A 19868-nucleotide genomic window follows, 5' to 3' on the forward strand; every position below is an offset into this window, starting at 1 on the left:
CATGTTTAACACACAGTGATATCACACAAAAGGGAGCAGTCAGACGAAATCAAACCCTTCCAGGTCTCCTCTTCCCATGCTTACAAAATAACTTGCAAAGCTGATTTTAAAACACAGAGATGTCGTCTGTATAAATGAGGTGTCAATCACTTGGGTTTAATTCCCTAAACATGTGAGTCCAGGACAGATGTTCTTCTGCGATGGATGTTATCAGTAATCACAAATATACATTGTTTGAAAGTTGGTAAAACTAGCAGCTAGGAGGGTAGATTTGGTGCCTTTCTCGGGAGGAATGCATGAGATGTTGGTAAATTGAGTATAATTGAGGAACATTATAATTATTTATTATTATTATTAATTATTTTATTTTTCTTACCACACACAGGTTGTGTATATATTGTGAAATGGTTCAGGCCCCTAAGATAGGGATTCAATCAGCCGTGACCCATTTTGAAAGGTTTCCCATCCATAATTGGTTTATTTATTTATTCAGCACGAGAGGCCTTTTAAATCTTTATTCTCATAGCATTGCATACCGGGTTAAGTGGACAAAGGCGAGCATAGATAAGGTGGCAACACATGGGACAAACTGCTGGCACGGTGGAAAATCTACCCCTAGAACTTCCCCCTTTAGCTGCTTTCAGACGAGTTACTAACACAGAAGAGGAAGCTGAGATACACAGGCACGCAAGCTCTGCTTGGGAGAGCAGTCTCGTATTATATGTTGGACATGCACTTTCCCATCGTTTAGCAAACGCAGATCTCCCTACAGCATGTGTCCTTCTCCATAGAATCTGCGCCGTGCTATTGCCACGCCACAAACCCGCTGCTTTAATCCTTCACTGCCTGACAGCTGTGACATATTAAGTTAATCACGCAAACTCGTGTGCTACCCATCAAGGCCAATCCTAAACCGTGAACTGTATCTCTCTTTCCTCCGCTCCGCAGATATAGCCCTTTAAAGAACTTAATGGGCTTCATTCAGCCAGTGTCATAAATCACATCCAAAATCAGAGTATTGAATGTTTCCTCTATCCAAAAATAGCTAATAGGGGGAAGGGGGGGGGGGGCACTGCCAGCATGCTGCCTCGCACCCCGCAAAGCCCAAGGACAGCCCTAAATAGTGCTGCTACTTTTGAACCCCTTAGGCATCGCATATATGTCAACATTTAAACTGATTGCCGCGGGAGAGCGCGGAGCCACAGTAACTGTCTCTTACGTTCTCTACAGCTTCTTCTCCATCTTTGACTTTTGCGGGGGGGATGAGGGGGTGGGGGGGGACCAACTTAAAATGTTTGCACAACCCTGGACTATATCATTGTTTTGTTTCATCTCTTCTCTATGCAGTGGAGAAAATGCAAAAGGGCACAGACAGTATATAATTGGTAGTGTAGGAACCTGCTGATCGGAGGCTGGGAGTGTGGGGGAGGGAGGGCTGGGAATGTGGGAGGCTGGGAGTGTGGGAGGCTCAGAGAAATGGGAGCAAGTACATCTGCACCGAAAGGGTCTGGGTTTGTGCCGAAGTGATGGAGGCTAATGCAGTAAGGTAGGGGTTCTCAACTCAAGTCCTCAAGGGCCACCAACAGGTCGAGTTTTAATTGTATCCCTGCTTCGGCACAAGTGGTTCAATCAGTGGCTCACACTGAGCCACTGATTGAAGCACCTGTGCCGAAGCAGGGACTGATTGAAGCACCTGTGCCGAAGCAGGGATATCCTTAAGGCCTGGCCTGTTGAGAGGGTCTTGAGGACTAGAGTTTAGAACCCCTGCAGTAAGGGAATGAAAATAATGCTTGGGACAGACACAAAGCTTTCCTAAATATAAAGGAAACCCAAGGTTCAAACCCGCTCTGAGTTATTCCAGCGGATAAGGAAGATGGACATACAAGCTGGGCTAGGTGGTTATTTGCTCTACATTTCCAGGTTACATGTATCTAAAATAATTTGCACTTTTAATACCAGCGGTTTGGTCCTTTTTTTTCCTATTATATTTGCAAACCATTTTTAAAGTGCTCCATGTGCAGAAATCCTGCCGTTGAGCCTTGTTTTGTTTTTGCTGTGCACTGTAATGTTACTCTCCCCTTGAGCATGTGTTTATGTACACTTTAGCAGTCCTTCTAAACCATCCTTCAGCATTTCACTTGCTCATATTTCTGGGCAAAACAAGTTTATCTTGGCCGCGTTCATAATGGGACTTGCAATGTAAAATAAACTTTCTTTTTCTTCACCAAGAAGGGAAAATTCTTCTGCACTTGTCCTGATTCAGGTGCAGTTGAGCCAACAAAAACCATGTTGAAATGTAGCTGTTCTCAGCACAGAAGTTGAAGCTTTCAGTGGAACCTCCACGGCTTGTGTACTGTTCCTGTGGGACTTGGAAACGCAAGTTTATTTGAAGGTTATTATACCTTTTCTTAGAGCCAATGTAAATGTTGTTCATGGATGTTTTATGTCACGGTGTAATATCCCTACCGGGTCCTTTCCCGGCTAGTGGCCACATGGGCTTGTGACTACGATGACTAGAACGGACATTTGGAGAAGAGGGCATTTGAGTGATGGGACATTTGGAGATGGGGTTCGATTCTAAGGGAAATTGGTGGGCGGTAACACTGGAAGAAGGGGCATTTGGCCACAGGTCACACTTGGAGATGAGACTTGTGGCGATACGCTTGGAAAAGAGGTTGGGTTCGGTCACGGTTGTTGGAGGAACTTGTCACACATAACTACTAAATATTTCTGTGAACAGGGCTGAAAAGATCATCCACTCATCTGGGATGAGGGAAACCTCAAAGGCGATGGGTGAAGCAGCCTGACCGCGGGGGCAGGAGAACCGCATTGGTGGCAAAGCTGTCCATCTCTGTCCGGCTTTCTAGATTATTGGCCATATTCACTAAGTGGTGCTACAGCACTACTTTACTACATGATAGATGGGATAACTACGGCGACACACCCTTCTTTCTCTACCATAAAAACACCCTCTAGCGCCGGAAAAGACACCTTTCCATTGAAATCACTAGGCTGTAAGTGGTCTTCCGGAGCACAGCTGAGTAAATATGGACCTACCTGTGTAAACTATGAATTCTAAGTAGACATTAAAAAAAATGAAGAGCCCGCGGCCGCATATTTTTACACACACAGTTCTTGGCTTCCTGTGTTTTGTCAGGGACTTCTTGTTCTGTACATTATTGCAACACTGTATTCTGCACACACTCATGGCCCTGTATAAATATTTAAAGCCAGAGACAGAACATGAAACACAGACAGAGCTCAGTGCACATCCAATGAAACTTATACACGGTACAGTGCCAAATATATATGTATAGATATCTTTTGAATAAAATGGTCTTTTAGTTTAACATTTTGGCCAAAGTGTTGTAAGCCCTTGAGCCACTACACGGCAGACCACATCTCAAGGGTACCGAACACTTTTCCTGGTAATGTACAGGTTAATAAGAGCTTCAATCAGACTTAGAACTTTGCAACTAATTTTGACAGATTTATTATAAATCATTCTTCCTGGTAATGCACAGGTTATTAAGAATTTATATTAGTGTTCGGTACCCTTGAGATGTGGTCTGCCGTGTAGTGGCTCAGGAGCTTACAACACTTTGGCCAAAATGTTAAACTAAAAGACCATTTTATTCAAAAGATATCTATACATATATATTTAGGCACTGTACCGTGTATAAGTTTCGCTGGATGTGCACTGAGCTCTGTCTGTGTTTCATGTTCTGTCTCTGGTTTTATATATATATATATATTGCCATGCTCCGTAGCACTCCTTTGTGACACTTATATGCTTATATATGTTGTGGTTATTTTGGGGGTTCAATATGAGCTTGTAGGTGCCTGTATAAATACACACATAAGACTGTCACCCACACAACTCGTCTGCATATTTTTGATTTGTGTAGTTCTTTCTGGATTTAATTTTATTTAAGAGAGATATCACAACTAGTTGACTAAGACGCTCTTGTTTAAATTAGTGATGGTGTCAGCATAATTGTCCATCCAGATTGTGTACCCCTTGTTTGCTGACATTGAAGCAGTATTTGGATGAAGGTTAATGAATGCCTGGAATATTGGCTGAATAAAAAGACTTCCTAGAAATGTCACACACCGTCGACAACTCATGTCGTATTGTTAGCTTTATTTTCCCTTGGGGTACTTCAAAGTTTGGACTCCGATAATATGCCCGGGACCTGCCGCGTATTCTTCCCACATGATGCACTTTAGAAGCTTATCCTAAAACACGCTGGGGAATTAGCCAATCATATTGCTCCTTGTGAGTGTAACCTTGTTTGATGTGATTGCACTGATGGATGTGCTACAATGGCGAGAGTCATCATAGTGCGGTCAGCTCTATCACGCCTAGATCGGCGATATCTGCTATTGACTTGAATGGAAGCTATCACTGATTTGGCTGCGACAGCGCTGATCACATTTTAATGTCTCCCGGACAATATGTTTGCTTCCCTCTTTCTTCTAACATCCAGCTACTCTGGCGGACTCCTCTCCCCAAGTAAGAGTAAGGTTGTCCGGTGTCCAGTATTTAACCAGACTGTCCTGTATTTGGACACACTGTCCAGTAAATGAGGTAATACTGGACATGTATGTGTCCAGTGTTACTTCTCTGGACATGGTGACCTGAACGGCTATGGGGGGCTGTGGGATTTCCCTGAGCAGGGCTGCTGCTTGGGGGCTGGGCAGCTTTGGCTGCATTACCAAGCAGCAGCCAATCGGGAGGTGTCAGGAGCCTGGGGGTGGGGCCAAGGAGAGGAGGAAACAGCATGGAGCAGAGGTGTGTGTGTGTGTGTATATATAGAGTGCGTCACACCTTTTCATTGTGTCAAGTATTTTTTGGAGAAGCCACCTGGCAACCCTAATAAGAGGTTGTCCTTACAAGCCTCATAACAGCCCTGGATTACTTTCCCTGAGCAGCACAGCATTGCCTCCTCGGGACTGAAGGTTTAGGCCCTGTGCTCATTTCCATTTGCCCTTTCTGCTTCACAGACGGCCTGTTTTCGAGAAGAGAGAGACGTCTTGGTGAATGGAGATAGCCAGTGGATCACGACGCTACACTACGCCTTCCAGGATGACAACTATTTAGTGAGTATCCCATTTACCACCTCTGACTTTTCCTGCTCTGTTGTTACTGCGCTGTTAACTCCATATACAGAAATGGCACCAGTTAGAAGTTAGGCTGGGTGGTATTTTTCTGGCATCTAATTGCCCCCTCAAGAAGTAGGGAGTAGTTTGTACTGCATAAGTGTAGTCGCAGTAACACAGCAGGCAGTGTAGATGAAGGCCGCACCTATGCCTGGTATATATTATGTCTACTCTAGTTGTCTGTACAAAGTCTTTCTATTTATATTCACATTTATAGTTCAGAGTCTCTACCGGAGACTCTCACAGCCGCCACCAGTCTAAGTTACTTTCAAAACTAAAGCGGTCTCACATTATAATCTGGTCTGTAACTGTGTTATACGCTTAAAAGATAAAATATGTTAAACTGTTCATGCACTGTCCTTATACATAATGTATAATAACCCTGCTCACTTAATGTAACCATGTATCTGTAACCGTGTCTTTGTCATCATAACTCTGTGCCCAGGACGTACTTGAAAACGAGTGGTAGAGTAACTCTCAGTATTATTTCCTAGTAAAACATTTGATAAATAAATAAAATACATTTGGAAATAGGATTGGGCTAAAAACAATTTGGTAACAGTCTGGAAGGTGATGTGAAGAATAAACAAATAATAATGGAAAATGTGAGTTGGCGGAGACCTCCTGGTACAAAACATACAGTATGAGGCCATGTACAGGACCTCGATGCATTCCATTCTTTCCCAAACCAAAAGTGATCCATGTGGTGGCCGCCATTTCTTTCATATGTTCTTTTTAGTCGCAATCTTCCCTACTCAATTTTTTTTGTGCAGGGTGGAAACCCTGGGGAAGGAGATACCTGGGGCTGGTGGTTCCCTGGGCTGGACCATGTTATTTCCAGGTCTCTGGCTCCGGTAGTTGTCCTTTCTGTGAGGTTGCCTCCAGTGAGCAGTGATAAAGAACCCATAACTGCAAACTGCTTTCGGTCAGTCTGAAACTGCATGTGTATCAACAAAGTTGTTCTCATTATCGGCTTAGGTTTTAAAAACAGCAAAGCATAGAAAATGTTTATTACACTTCTCACCTCCTTCACCTGGCAATAAAGGCCCTGTATCTCTGGAGGTGCCTACAACACATTGCAGAGCAAAGTAGGGGCTTAATGTAAGCACTTAGATTACCACATTATAAGCTTGTGTGGCAGGTCCATTCAGCAACTAAAGGGTGGAAGCAGCACTTTGTCAGAAATACTGCTGTCCCCAGCACTTAAACGGAGTGTGCTGTAATAAGTGGCTGAAACCCATAGTCTCCGGGTCAAACCCTGAGAGGTGGCAACCCTGCTAATAATGTTGGATGCTCCTTTTCTAACCCCTTCTCTGCCAGAGAATCTGGTATATAACTAAAACGGTACTATTTATACGTAGTGTTGACCACACGTTGTATAAGTTATGGTGAGTAAAGAAATGACAAACATTCCACCGTACAGTGTACTATAAATAAAATGATCACTTGTTCACACGTCAGACAGGTCTGTAATACGGCAGGCATAAGCTTATAAAAGGGTCCATGTTAAAATGGACGTGAAGTAAAAGGTGACTCCGTGTGCTCATTTGCATGTTATTTCCCAGAATCCCTGGCTGTATGCTAAGGGATAATGGGGAAAAGACTCGTCTGAGATGTGTGAATGTGCTCACAAGTGATATTTTTATGTGGTGTTGCAAAGGCCATTTGTAAGAATTCACAGATGCTTTAGTAACGAGTCTCTACACACTCGAACCTTTCTAATATTAATGTAAGTGGGGTAAATCCAAAGAAAACGATTTTAACTGAAGCCATGAAAACCTGTACGTGAAATCCAAAAGTGTTAATATTTAAAGCTCAGAGAGTGATGGAAAAAAATATGGCAGCTCTGAGCCAAGTCAAAGACCCGGTTCTGGGATGTAATTTACACCTGCGCTTCATGTAATGACTAAACGTATCGTTTTCTGCTTAACATCACATAACATTACCCAGTAACTGTGGACATCAACACTATATTTACACGTGTCCACGAGAATGATATTTTTCATTAAAAGCATTGGATGTGTCTCCCACACGTGTGTGTTGAAGATTTGGGAATGCAGGAATGTAGTTCCCTAACCCAGGGGTGCGCAAACTTTCCCCCCTGCACCCCCTGCCTGCTCTCCTCCCCTGCTCGCGCCCCCCTCCTTACCTTGTCATCGGTGTCAGATGACACCAACGCGTCGCTTAAGGTAAGGGAAGTTGCACAGGCCTGACGCGATCCCCCGACATTTAATTTAAATGCCTTGAGAAAGACCGCAGGGCCTCTTCAACCGCTGCCCTGCCCCCGGAAAACCTTGTATCCTCTCATGGGCCCCCCCCGTTTGCGCACCCCTGCTCTAACCCATAATCCGCCCTCCCTGTTGTTTATCATTTACCCATTCACTGTCCTATGAAAAGGAGGGAGGATAATCGTCTGTCCATTTACTTGGTGCTAATTTGTCATACCACCCATACCAATGGCAAGCCAGCTAATAATTATTCATATATTGCCACCCTCATCTGTACTTCAGGAATTAACAATATCCGTGAAGGCTGATATTGTTATCATTATTATCATTATCATTATTATTATCATTGTGTTTTTTTGGTAAAGTGCCAACATATACCACAGTGCAGTACAGAGGGATGTCAATGACATATAAACAATTGCATAACAAATAAGGACAAAAGAAGCACAAACAGATACAGATGAGGGCCCTGCTCATTAGAGTTTACAATCTAGATTAGGAGCGGCCAACTCCAGTCCTCAAGGGCCACCAACAGCCAGGTTTTAATGATATCCCTGCTTCAGCACAGGTTGCTCAATCAACGACTGCACTACTACATCAACTTGTTGGTGACCCTTGAGGACTGGAGTTGGCCATTCCTGATCTAGACCAGGGATGCGCAAACTGGGGAGGGGGAGGGGCGGGCGTTTTATTGGGGGGGCCGCAGCGCCATTTGAAGCTTGGGACAAGGTGAGGGGGGTGGGTGGTCAGGCAGGGGGGAGCAGGGCAAAAAGTTTCCGCACCCCTGATCTAGACCATTGGTGGGCAACAGACGGCCCTTCGAGGCTTCATCTGTGGCCCTCAACCTCTTGCCACCCGAGCACCCATCTCTCCAAAGTGCAGAGGGAGCAGAGATGTTGCTTGCATGGATCGTAGCTTCTCCCTGCCCCCTCCGCTGCCTAATAACAGTGCTCTGATAAATACTGTCCCGCTCCTCTTCTGTGCCAATCACTAGTTCTTAGTATAAAAAGGGGAGCGGGACAGTATTCACCAGCACTCGGCATTAAGCAGCGGAGTGTGTGTGAGTGTGTGTGAGTGTGTGTGAGTGTGTGTGAGTGTGTGTGAGTGTGTGTGAGTGTGTGTGTGTGTGAGTGTGTGTGAGTGTGTGTGAGTGTGTGTGAGTGTGTGTGAGTGTGTGTGAGTGTGTGTGAGTGTGTGTGAGTGTGTGTGAGTGTGAGAGTGTGAGTGTGAGTGTGTGTGAGTGTGTGTGAGTGTGTGTGAGTGTGTGTGAGTGTGTGTGTGTGTTAACATTGTCTTAATTCTACGCCTGTGTCTAGAAAATCAGGATGACCAACTCAAGGCTTTGAAAAATCCCTTTCTGCACTGTAGGAAACCTGTGACTGAATGTAGCGGTGCTTTGTTTTGCTGGTGTGAATATTTGCCACTGTTTTCAGACAGTGTCCTTTTAGAATATTCTCTCACTCCATGACATGTGCCAACCTGACAGTGTTTGCCGCTCAGATAAACAGCGGGCAGAATAAAGAGCTTCTGTCGGTACATGTCCTGTTGCCGAAACAGTGGGAAACTACAACAGAGATAAGCTATCGTAACCACCCGCCCGAAATGGCTCGAACTAAAAGGAACTCAAAGTAGAAAAGAACATGGAACCGCAAAGGAAAATAAGATATTGTGTTTTGTAAATGGCCCTGTCTTGTCAATTCTGCCCTGAGCTGTTTGTTACTTAGAGGTGTCCAGCAATAGGTTTGTTAATATTTGTTGGGTACGTAAGTCGTGTCCACAGACCGTTACATGCATGTGCTATAAGTGTTCCTGATTTGCCTTTTCCTCTTTCTTCCTGCTCCTCCGCTTGTCCGCCTGCAGTACCTTGTTATGGATTACTATGTGGGAGGAGATCTGCTCACACTGCTCAGTAAGTTTGAGGACCGTCTCCCTGAGGACATGGCTCGCTTCTACCTGGCTGAGATGGTCCTGGCTATCGATTCTGTCCACCAGCTGCACTACGTCCACAGGTAAGCCAAGTTATGCTCCAGCCACACATCGCCGCCTCTTCCTGGTTGGCTTTCAGTAGTGGAGTTGTTGGAGTTGTTATAAGCCTTGGGTTACCACATTTTCTACCACTGGATGCTTAACATTGTCCAAACGGCATGTTAAAGTGATCTAGTCCTCTTGACTGATTTACTGAACTTAATATGGGAGAGTAGTTTGCAACGCTTAAGTGTTATAACGTTCTGTTTCTGGGTAAGAGTGGATAGTGCTGTGTTTCTTTCATTTGAATTAAAGCCATTTAATTTGAATTCAAGTCTCGAAAAGGTAGATTATGTTGACAGGTTTAAGTATGGCTGTTTCGAAAGTGTAAAAAATAGGGAATTATATTTGTCAGTAGGATCACATGACAGCGAGATTTCTTACGCTCTGGGAATTAGACTGTGAGACTTCACCTTGAAGTCACCTTGAAGTCACTAAGCCAGGGAGGAGTTCCAACTCTGATGCAGGTTCCTTTTACGAATTCCACCCCTCCGCAAACTAAAAATGTCAGGCTACTCAAACGACTGGATAACATTTGCTGTTTCTCCTTTAGTTTGTGACGTGGTGTGGCATCTGAGTTTATTGGCTTTATTTTTTTTAGCTTATGTTATGAGTTTTGAGGAGTAAATGATGACAGCCAGTCAACAAATCGCGGCTTGGTGTATGCTACCTCTGGTCCCCGTTTGACTGCTGATTCTTAGGGCCAGGCTTCTCAACTCCAGTGCTCAAGATTCCCCCACCCCCCCAACCCCCTGGTCGGGTTTTAAGGATATCCCAGCTTCAGCACAGGAGGCTAAATCGGTGGCTCAGTCTTCGACAGCAGTGACAGATTGAGCCACCTGTGCTGAAGCAGGGATATCCTTAAAACAAAACCTGTTGGGGTGGGGGGTGGGGGTGGGGGGCAGCCTGAGGACTGGAGTTGAGAACCCCTGACTTAGGGGCTTGATCAATAAGGCACGAAGCTGTGCGATTGGCCGGGAACGCCCATTGAATTGAATGGGAGTTGCCTTCGGACGCGTCGGGGCTCATTGAATAAGTCCCTTTATGTTTTTCTTCTAGAGTAGAAGCAGGAGTAAAGATGCCAACTCAACGAACCGAAACGCCGGCACTCGGTTTCCTTAACACATTAAGTAATCTGTTACCCCCTACACGCTTTTAAGATGCAATCTTTAACAAACCATTTCCATGCCGTGTACGCTAAGCTTTCTCTGTACAGGCATACCCCGGTTTAAGGACACTCACTTTAAGTACAGTTACGAGTAAGGACATATCGCCCAATAGGCAAACGGCAGCTCGCGCATGCGCCTGTCAGCACGTCCTGAACAGCAATACCGGCTCCCTACCTGCACCGAAGCTGTGCGCAAGCGGGGAGACTATAGAGCCTGTTACACATGCGTTATTTACATCAGTTATGCACGTATATGACGTTTGCAGTACAGTACATGCATCGATAAGTGGAAAAGGTAGTGCTTCACTTTAAGTACATTTTCGCTTTACTGCTGCGGCCAAGTTTATTCGAGCATTTGCCCGTTCTTGGCCGCAGCAGTAGCCTGGCGCGCGCCCGAGGGTGACGGGCGCGCGCCGAAGCAGCGGAAGAGCGCCCTCCGATCAGGGCGTTCTCCCTACCGCTGCCGGGTCCGCCGGGTCCCCCGGAACCCCCTGCCGCCGTCCCGCGATCGCGGGACACCAGGGCTCCCTTGGGGAGCCCTGGACGCGCGTGCAGGGGGGCGCACGCTCCCGAAGACGCGTGACCGCGCGTCTATGACGCGCGGCACGCCGAGGGGCGGCCACTAGCAAGCCGGGAAATCTCCCGGCTTGCGGATCTGGCCGCAGTGTAATAAACTGTGTCGCCAGTGTACATACATGCTCCGGTCCCATTGCGTACGTTAATGCGGGGTATGCCTGTACTTCCTTCTGCCAGCAGTTTGCCACGTGTTGTAGTTTTCAGTTGATGTGATTTTAGATGAATTTAAGAAAAGCAAAATGCCTGAATATTTACTGAGGTCATACATTTGTGCGTTTATTTATCTGACTGTTTTATTTAACGGCGTCTGACTGTATGAAGCACGAACCATTTCTATGTCTGTGACCCTGAACTGAAACTGATCGAGGAAAATAAAAAAAAATAACATTTGTTACCGGTTAAGGATAATGTAATAGAAAAAGATAGGACACATTAATCAGATTTAGATTTGTGTAATCTTGCTTTATTTACGGAGTTAGTGCGCAGTGCGGAAATACGCACGGAGCAGCACATGAGTGAATGGAAACGCAGCGGGCGCTGTTCTCCTGCCATGCTGGTAACAGCGTTTCTCCCAGGAGGGAACAGCTTTACATTTGAAGTCGCAGTAAAGTTTCAAGAGCGTATCTTCGAACAGGAGTGCTTAATTCCAGTCCTCAAGCCCTCTCTCACTCCTCCCCCCCCCCCCCCCCAAAACAGGTCAGGTTTTCAGGATATCCCAGCTTTAGCACAGGTGGCTCAAACACTCTGATTGAGCCACCTGTGCTGAAGCTGGGATATCCTGAAAACCTGAACTGTTGGGGTAAGGGGCAGGGGGGGGGGGGGAGAGGGGCTGGAGTTAAGTACTCCTGTCTTAGAAAACCAAAGATATACAAAATGTACTTACCTTTCTGTTGAAATTGTAATTTAGTCAAATATGTTGAGGGTTATGCATTGAATTGCAATATTGACATCAGTGGGAGTTTCTGTGCAGTGGTGTCCGGTCGGCACAAGTTTAGTAAATAACCCCTATTGTCTCTATTATAAGGGTGGTTATACGAGAAAGAACTTGCATTTATAGTGAATCACTGCCCTAAACAGTTTATCTAAATGTTATACCTCAGTCACACGAGACGGGTACTGGCCTAAAGTTCAAATTTTGTATGAAACTGGGACTTTTCTGAATCGGAATTCAATGCCTTAGCTGCCTGTGTTTATACATACATATATGTGTGTATATATGTATGTATGTACCTGTAGTAGTTACCAGATTGGAGTCCAGCAAGGAGAGGCGGCACAGAAGGGGTACATTTCAAACGGTGTATTGAAGAAATAAGCACTTAAACCAACGTTTCGGTCCCCAAATGGAACCTTTGCTGTCTCGAAAGATAGAGCAAGTAGGGTAAAGGGTGGGGGGGGAGGGGGGGTGTATAAAATAATTCAGAATATTAATATATATTACTAATTTTTACCCCCTACGCCTCCCCCCTTTGCTGACAAATGCTCTGCGGTGCATATTCAGCGGAGACGTTTGATTGGCTGCTGAAATTGACGTCGCGCTGCTGCAGCCGGAGATCACAGATTGAAAAGATTCCCGCGACGGCAGCAACGTCGACGCCGCACTTTGCAGCCAATGGTAGTTTCAGTACTAATTACTGCTATTGGCCGCCAGGAATCTGTGCCGAACGCGCGCGCTTGCGCACGTCATGTAGCGTGCTGTGTGAGCGGGGCCTAAGGCTGGGGTTATGGTGCCGTCGTCGCTGCGTGTGCGCTCCCGGCAACCACTGTGCTGTATTTTGTTATGGGAGCTTCCCCCGTGCCTGCGCGCCTACAGGCGGAGAGGGGCGTTGACGTGGAAGCTTTTTGAAAATACAACTCATTTTGTATTTTCAGGCGGCTGCCGAGTGATGTCGGCGCACGTGAGCTGGTTCAGCCAATGAGGGCGAACCAGCTTCGTGACGCGTCCGCCACGCGTCTACGATCTCCTGCAGCCAAGTTCACAGATCGCTTGGGCTGCAGGAGCGTGCGCGTCCTCGAGCTCGTTCGCACGCGGCCACGTAGGGACCATAATCCCAGCCTATGGGTGTGACGTAGCCACTACTTTTATGGGGCCCCCGGTGTGCCAGATCCCGTGGCATCGTGGCTACGATGGCCCTTAACATCTTAACCGTTAGAAGCCCCCAAGAGGCTGACGCCAAGAGGGGCCCCTCCAACGGTTAAGATGTCACGCTGTGCCATCGTGCTACTGTACATGTGTCCTGGGCTGACACACTTCCCGGAGGAATGTTACACTGGAGCGACCCCAGAGTGGACACACAACCATCTGAAGTGAGTTCATCGCTGGCTCTTCCTGGCTGTGCTTTATGACATACTCTGTCGGGCACTGCGCATTCTGCAGAGGATACTTTGTCTTATGGAATAATAATTATTTGTTGTACAGGAATGAGTTGTATTACCTGCAAGCGTTCCAGAAACAAACTGGACGTGCACCAACAGTAATCAGGCGGATTTGCTATTCTGGGCACGAGCTTCCTTCTTAAGCTGCGGTTATAGTAGGCGCGACGGCGCGTGCGATTTTGAGCGTGGCGCGAACAAACTGCAGCAGCCGTATCGGGCCAGCCATAGCGGGCGCGATGCAGAGCCACCGGGCGGCAGGTTTTTCAAACTACAAATTATTATTATTTTTTTTTAATGCAGCGGCTGCGTCACGTGAACGGCTCAGCCAATGAGGGCGAACCAGCCGGGTGACGCGCCTGCCACGCCTCTCCTATCGCTCCATCACGGTGCACCCATCGCTAAGGTGACGCCATGCGCTCCGTCGCATGCGCGCGCGCACCTGCTATAATCGCGGCCTTAGTCTTCTTCAGCCCCCCTGTTCCTTGAAGCTCGCAGCCCATGGAAGAGCCTAGATGATGCGTAGGTGGGATGTGAGTTTGCACTTGCCGCTGGCGCCGTTATAGATATAGTATCCGTGCGTAATATGAATAAAATATTTTATGTGCAACGTGCAAAATAAACCGCACAGAGTTTAGCTATATATTAATGTGAATGAGTCTGAATTCAGTATTGATGTACAGTCATTGTTGGCGTGTAAAACATGTCATATAAAGACCATTAAAGAGGAGGATTATAGCAGCAATACCCCCACCCGCTTCTGTCCCCCTTCTAGTTTATATATATTTATTTTTCATGTCACGATGTATAATTCTACATTCTTACCTAGGGCTGGGGCCGTGGTGTCATCGCGCACGCGGGGGCTGTGAGGTAAGCGGGTGCTTTCCCTGGCCGTGGCGGGCGGGCCGTGGCAGCGTTCCTAGGGGCGTCACAGAGCTGGTTCGCCCTCATTGGGCGAACCGCTCACGTGACCGGCCTGTCGCGCCAAGAAATCAGTTTTGAACTGATTTCTTGCGCAACGCGCTTCTGCGCGCGCCCGCACGCCACATGGATGCGAACACCGCCTTAAGGCAGTCTGTTCGCTCAGCGTGCGGGCGCCTCCGCGCAGTCTGCGGTATCATGGCCCCAGCCTAAGCTGGCAATCGTTTGGTGCTCCTGTTATAAAGCTGTAACAATCCTGATTGTGTTCCCAACAAAATTGTCCGCCTTCTAACTGTGTGCTGCAGTCTGAGAAATGCTGCAGCTGATATGTAACATTATATTACAAAGTTACATCATTGTTACAGCTTTCAGAGCAATAGACAGCCTGCAGTTTGGAACGCAGCAGCAGGTCGGTTTGTAATACTTTGTTGTCAAAGGGCAGTGTTCAAAAGGTGTGCGCCAGATTCTGTTTCAAAAGGGGACATGGATATGACTTTCTAAGTGGCTGCTGTAGCAATTAAAGAATTATCAGTACATCAAAAGAATCATCAAAAATGGTGTGTGGTCTGAGGAAAGGACAGCTGGTCCTGAACGTCACATTTATGCCGCTCTTATGATTGGAATACAGAGTACGTTTACTTGCATTCAAGGCTCCTGTGCGCTTCTTCCATTGCAAAAACGTTCAGACTATTCTGGATCCGGCTTTGAGACGCCGGGATCGATGGAGGGCGAGCACCAGTGAGGGAGTCTCTCGGTACTTTATACAAACAGCGGCGCGCCACTATTACTGGATTTGCATTAAAAATGGCACTAGGAGATAAGAAATGCAGACAGTTCTCTGATACAGAACTGATTTATTTAAAAAAAATAAAAAAATAAACCATATAGGATTTCCCCCGTTTTGCTGCTTTAAGCATTGAACCATTACAGAAGGTCTGGTCCTGCAGCACATTACCCCGCCCCGCGCACACCTTTACACCGACGCGGCTACCTTCTGAACTTTAGCCAGCAATAATGGGGCAATTGGCTAATGTATACTTGCATTGATTGTATTGGACTAATTGGGTTTTTGCTGCAGCTGATGGGCATGGGCTGGAAAACCCTCCCTGCTAATGTCATTATTTGGCTAATTACACATTCCCAGCTTCTCATTGTACTTGGGTGTTTTAACCCTTTAATGCAGGGGTGAGCAACTCCAGTCCTCAAGGGCCACCAACAGGTCAGGTTTTCAGAATATCCCTGATTCAGCACAGGTGACTCAGTCAAAGACTGAGCCACCTGGCTGAAGCAGGGATATCCTGAAGGCATGACCTGTTTGGGGCCCTTGTGGACTGGAGTTGCCCGTCCTTGCTTTAATGCCATAAGCACTGTTGAGCTTCTGAAAGTAGCCTACAACACACCAAGTCAGTGAGAATAGTACTGTATAGATAAGTTAACTAATTATTATGCTGACATTCGGCTAATAAACGCTGTTTCTGATTGCAATAGACTGGTTATCCTGTTGTAACCTGTTGTAACCTGGAGTCATTGACTGAGCCATTGATTGAGCCACCTGTGCTGCAGCGGGATATCCTTAAAACCTGACTTTTTGGTGGCCCTTGAGGACTGGAGTTGGCCGCCCCTGGTTTATATCTATATATATATATATATATATATATATATATTTTTTTTTTTTAAACATTGTATGTTGGCAGTGTCTAGGGGCAATCACATTGGTCCTTTGGCCCGTCACTCCGCCTCAGGCCAATCAGATCCGTGGCCCGGACCTGCCCCCGCACGCCTCTCATTGGCTGCCTTGCTTAGCTGGACACACACACACACACACACACACACACAACCACCGGCCCACTCTCCCCTTCCTCACCCCGAGGTCTGGCCCGCTGGATTCCCCCCCCCCCCCCCACTATCACCCATACCTCACCTCCCCGCCGGTAAGATGCAGGGGGGAAATGCAGGCCTGCCCGCCCGCTATCTTGAGGCCTCCGCCTGAGGTATGGGGGCTGCGGGGGGAGATGTCACCCACCCAGTCACTAAATAACCCACCCAGTCACTATATAAACCCAGTCACTAAATAACCCACCCACCCAGTCACTAAATAAAGTAACTAAACAAAAGTCACTAAATAAAGGGTCACTAAATAACCCACCCACCCAGTCACTAAATAACCCACCCACCCACCCAGTCACTAAATAAAAGTCACTAAATAACCCACCTACCCACCCAGTCACTAAATAACCCACCTACCCACCCAGTCACTAAATAACCCACCTACCCTCCCAGTCACTAAATAAACCAAGTCACTAAATAACCCCCCCACCATCCCAGTCACTAAATAAAAGGTCACTAAATAACCCACCCACCCTCCCAGTCACTAAATAAAAGGTCACTAAATAACCCACCCACCCTCTCAGTCACTAAATAAAAGGTCACTAAATAAAGTCACTAAATAAAAGGTCACTAAATAACCCACCCACCCTCCCAGTCACTAAATAACCCACCCACCCTCCCAGTCACTAAATAACCCACCCACCCTCCCAGTCACTAAATAACCCACCCACCCTCCCAGTCACTAAATAACCCACCCACCCTCCCAGTCACTAAATAACCCACCCGCCCTCCCAGTCACTAAATAACACACCCGCCCTCCCAGTCACTAAATAACCCACCCGCCCTCCCAGTCACTAAATAACCCACCACCCTCCCAGTCACTAAATAACCCACCCACCCTCCCAGTCACTAAGTAAAGTCACTAAATAACCCACCCACCCTCCCAGTCACTAAGTAAAGTCACTAAATAACCCACCCACCCTCCCAGTCACTAAATAACCCACCCACCCTCCCAGTCACTAAATAACCCACCCACCCTCCCAGTCACTAAATAACCCACCCACCCTCCCAGTCACTAAATAACCCACCCACCCTCCCAGTCACTAAATAACCCACCCACCCTCCCAGTCACTAAATAACCCACCCACCCTCCCAGTCACTAAATAACCCACCCACCCTCCCAGTCACTAAATAACCCACCCACCCTCCCAGTCACTAAATAACCCACCCACCCTCCCAGTCACTAAATAACCCACCCACCCTCCCAGTCACTAAATAACCCACCCACCCTCCCAGTCACTAAATAACCCACCCACCCTCCCAGTCACTAAATAACCCACCCACCCTCCCAGTCACTAAATAACCCACCCACCCTCCCAGTCACTAAATAACCCACCCACCCTCCCAGTCACTAAATAACCCACCACCCTCCCAGTCACTAAATAACCCACCCACCCTCCCAGTCACTAAATAACCCACCCACCCTCCGTCACTAAATAAAGTCACTAAATAACCCACCCACCCTCCCAGTCACTAAATAACCCACCCACCCTCCCAGTCACTAAATAACCCACCCACCCTCCCAGTCACTAAATAACCCACCCACCCTCCCAGTCACTAAATAACCCACCCACCCACCCAGTCGCTAAATAAAGTCATTAAATAAAGTGTCACTAAATAAATCACCCACCCAGTCACTAAATAAATCACCCACCCACCCAGTCACTAAATAAATCACTAAATAACCCACCCACCCACCCAGTCACTAAATAACCCACCCACCCACCCAGTCACTAAATAACCCACCCACCCACCCAGTCACTAAATAACCCACCCACCCTCCCAGTCACTAAATAACCCACCCACCCTCCCAGTCACTAAATAACCCACCCACCCTCCCAGTCACTAAATAACCCACCCACCCTCCCAGTCACTAAATAACCCACCCACCCTCCCAGTCACTAAATAACCCACCCACCCTCCCAGTCACTAAATAACCCACCCACCCTCCCAGTCACTAAATAACCCACCCACCCTCCCAGTCACTAAATAACCCACCCACCCTCCCAGTCACTAAATAACCCACCCACCCTCCCAGTCACTAAATAACCCACCCACCCTCCCAGTCACTAAATAACCCACCCACTCTCCCAGTCACTAAATAACCCACCCACCCTCCCAGTCACTAAATAACCCACCCACCCTCCCAGTCACTAAATAACCCACCCACCCTCCCAGTCACTAAATAACCCACCCACCCTCCCAGTCACTAAATAACCCACCCACCCTCCCAGTCACTAAATAACCCACCCACCCTCCCAGTCACTAAATAACCCACCCACCCTCCCAGTCACTAAATAACCCACCCACCCTCCCAGTCACTAAATAACCCACCCACCCTCCCAGTCACTAAATAACCCACCCACCCTCCCAGTCACTAAATAACCCACCCACCCTCCCAGTCACTAAATAACCCACCCACCCTCCCAGTCACTAAATAACCCACCCACCCTCCCAGTCACTAAATAAAGTCACTAAATAACCCACCCACCCTCCGTCACTAAATAAAGTCACTAAATAACCCACCCACCCTCCCAGTCACTAAATAACCCACCCACCCTCCCAGTCACTAAATAACCCACCCACCCTCCCAGTCACTAAATAACCCACCCACCCTCCCAGTCACTAAATAACCCACCCACCCTCCCAGTCACTAAATAACCCACCCACCCTCCCAGTCACTAAATAACCCACCCACCCTCCCAGTCACTAAATAACCCACCCACCCTCCCAGTCACTAAATAAAGTCATTAAATAAAATGTCACTAAATAAATCACCCACCCAGTCACTAAATAAATCACCCACCCACCCAGTCACTAAATAAATCACCCACCCACCCAGTCACTAAATAAATCACCCACCCACCCAGTCACTAAATAAATCACTAAATAACCCACCCACCCACTCAGTCACTAAATAACCCACCCACCCACCCAGTCACTAAATAACCCACCCACCCACCCAGTCACTAAATAACCCACCCACCCACCCAGTCACTAAATAACCCACCCACCCTCCCAGTCACTAAATAACCCACCCACCCTCCCAGTCACTAAATAACCCACCCACCCTCCCAGTCACTAAATAACCCACCCACCCTCCCAGTCACTAAATAACCCACCCACCCTCCCAGTCACTAAATAACCCACCCACCCTCCCAGTCACTAAATAACCCACCCACCCTCCCAGTCACTAAATAACCCACCCACCCTCCCAGTCACTAAATAACCCACCCACCCTCCCAGTCACTAAATAACCCACCCACCCTCCCAGTCACTAAATAACCCACCCACCCTCCCAGTCACTAAATAACCCACCCACCCTCCCAGTCACTAAATAAAAGTCACTAAATAACCCACCCTCCCAGTCACTAAATAACCCACCCACCCTCCCAGTCACTAAATAACCCACCCACCCTCCCAGTCACTAAATAACCCACCCACCCTCCCAGTCACTAAATAACCCACCCACCCTCCCAGTCACTAAATAACCCACCCACCCTCCCAGTCACTAAATAACCCACCCACCC

General features: G+C 47.3%; 1 protein-coding gene across 6 annotated transcripts in view; it reads left to right on the forward strand.

Annotated features, from left to right (window-relative positions):
- Nucleotides 1-19868, forward strand: part of CDC42BPA (CDC42 binding protein kinase alpha) — a 324002-nt gene that overhangs the window by 126826 nt on the left and 177308 nt on the right. For all 6 annotated transcript variants that reach the window (XM_075595475.1, XM_075595480.1, XM_075595478.1 and 3 more), the window contains exons 4-5: nt 5008-5103; nt 9252-9400. In XM_075595475.1, coding sequence (XP_075451590.1) covers nt 5008-5103; nt 9252-9400 — 245 coding nt within the window. The remainder of the gene's footprint in view (nt 1-5007; nt 5104-9251; nt 9401-19868) is intronic.

Source organism: Ascaphus truei, chromosome 4, assembly GCF_040206685.1.
Source record: "Ascaphus truei isolate aAscTru1 chromosome 4, aAscTru1.hap1, whole genome shotgun sequence".
In the NCBI taxonomy this organism is placed as follows: domain Eukaryota; kingdom Metazoa; phylum Chordata; class Amphibia; order Anura; family Ascaphidae; genus Ascaphus; species Ascaphus truei.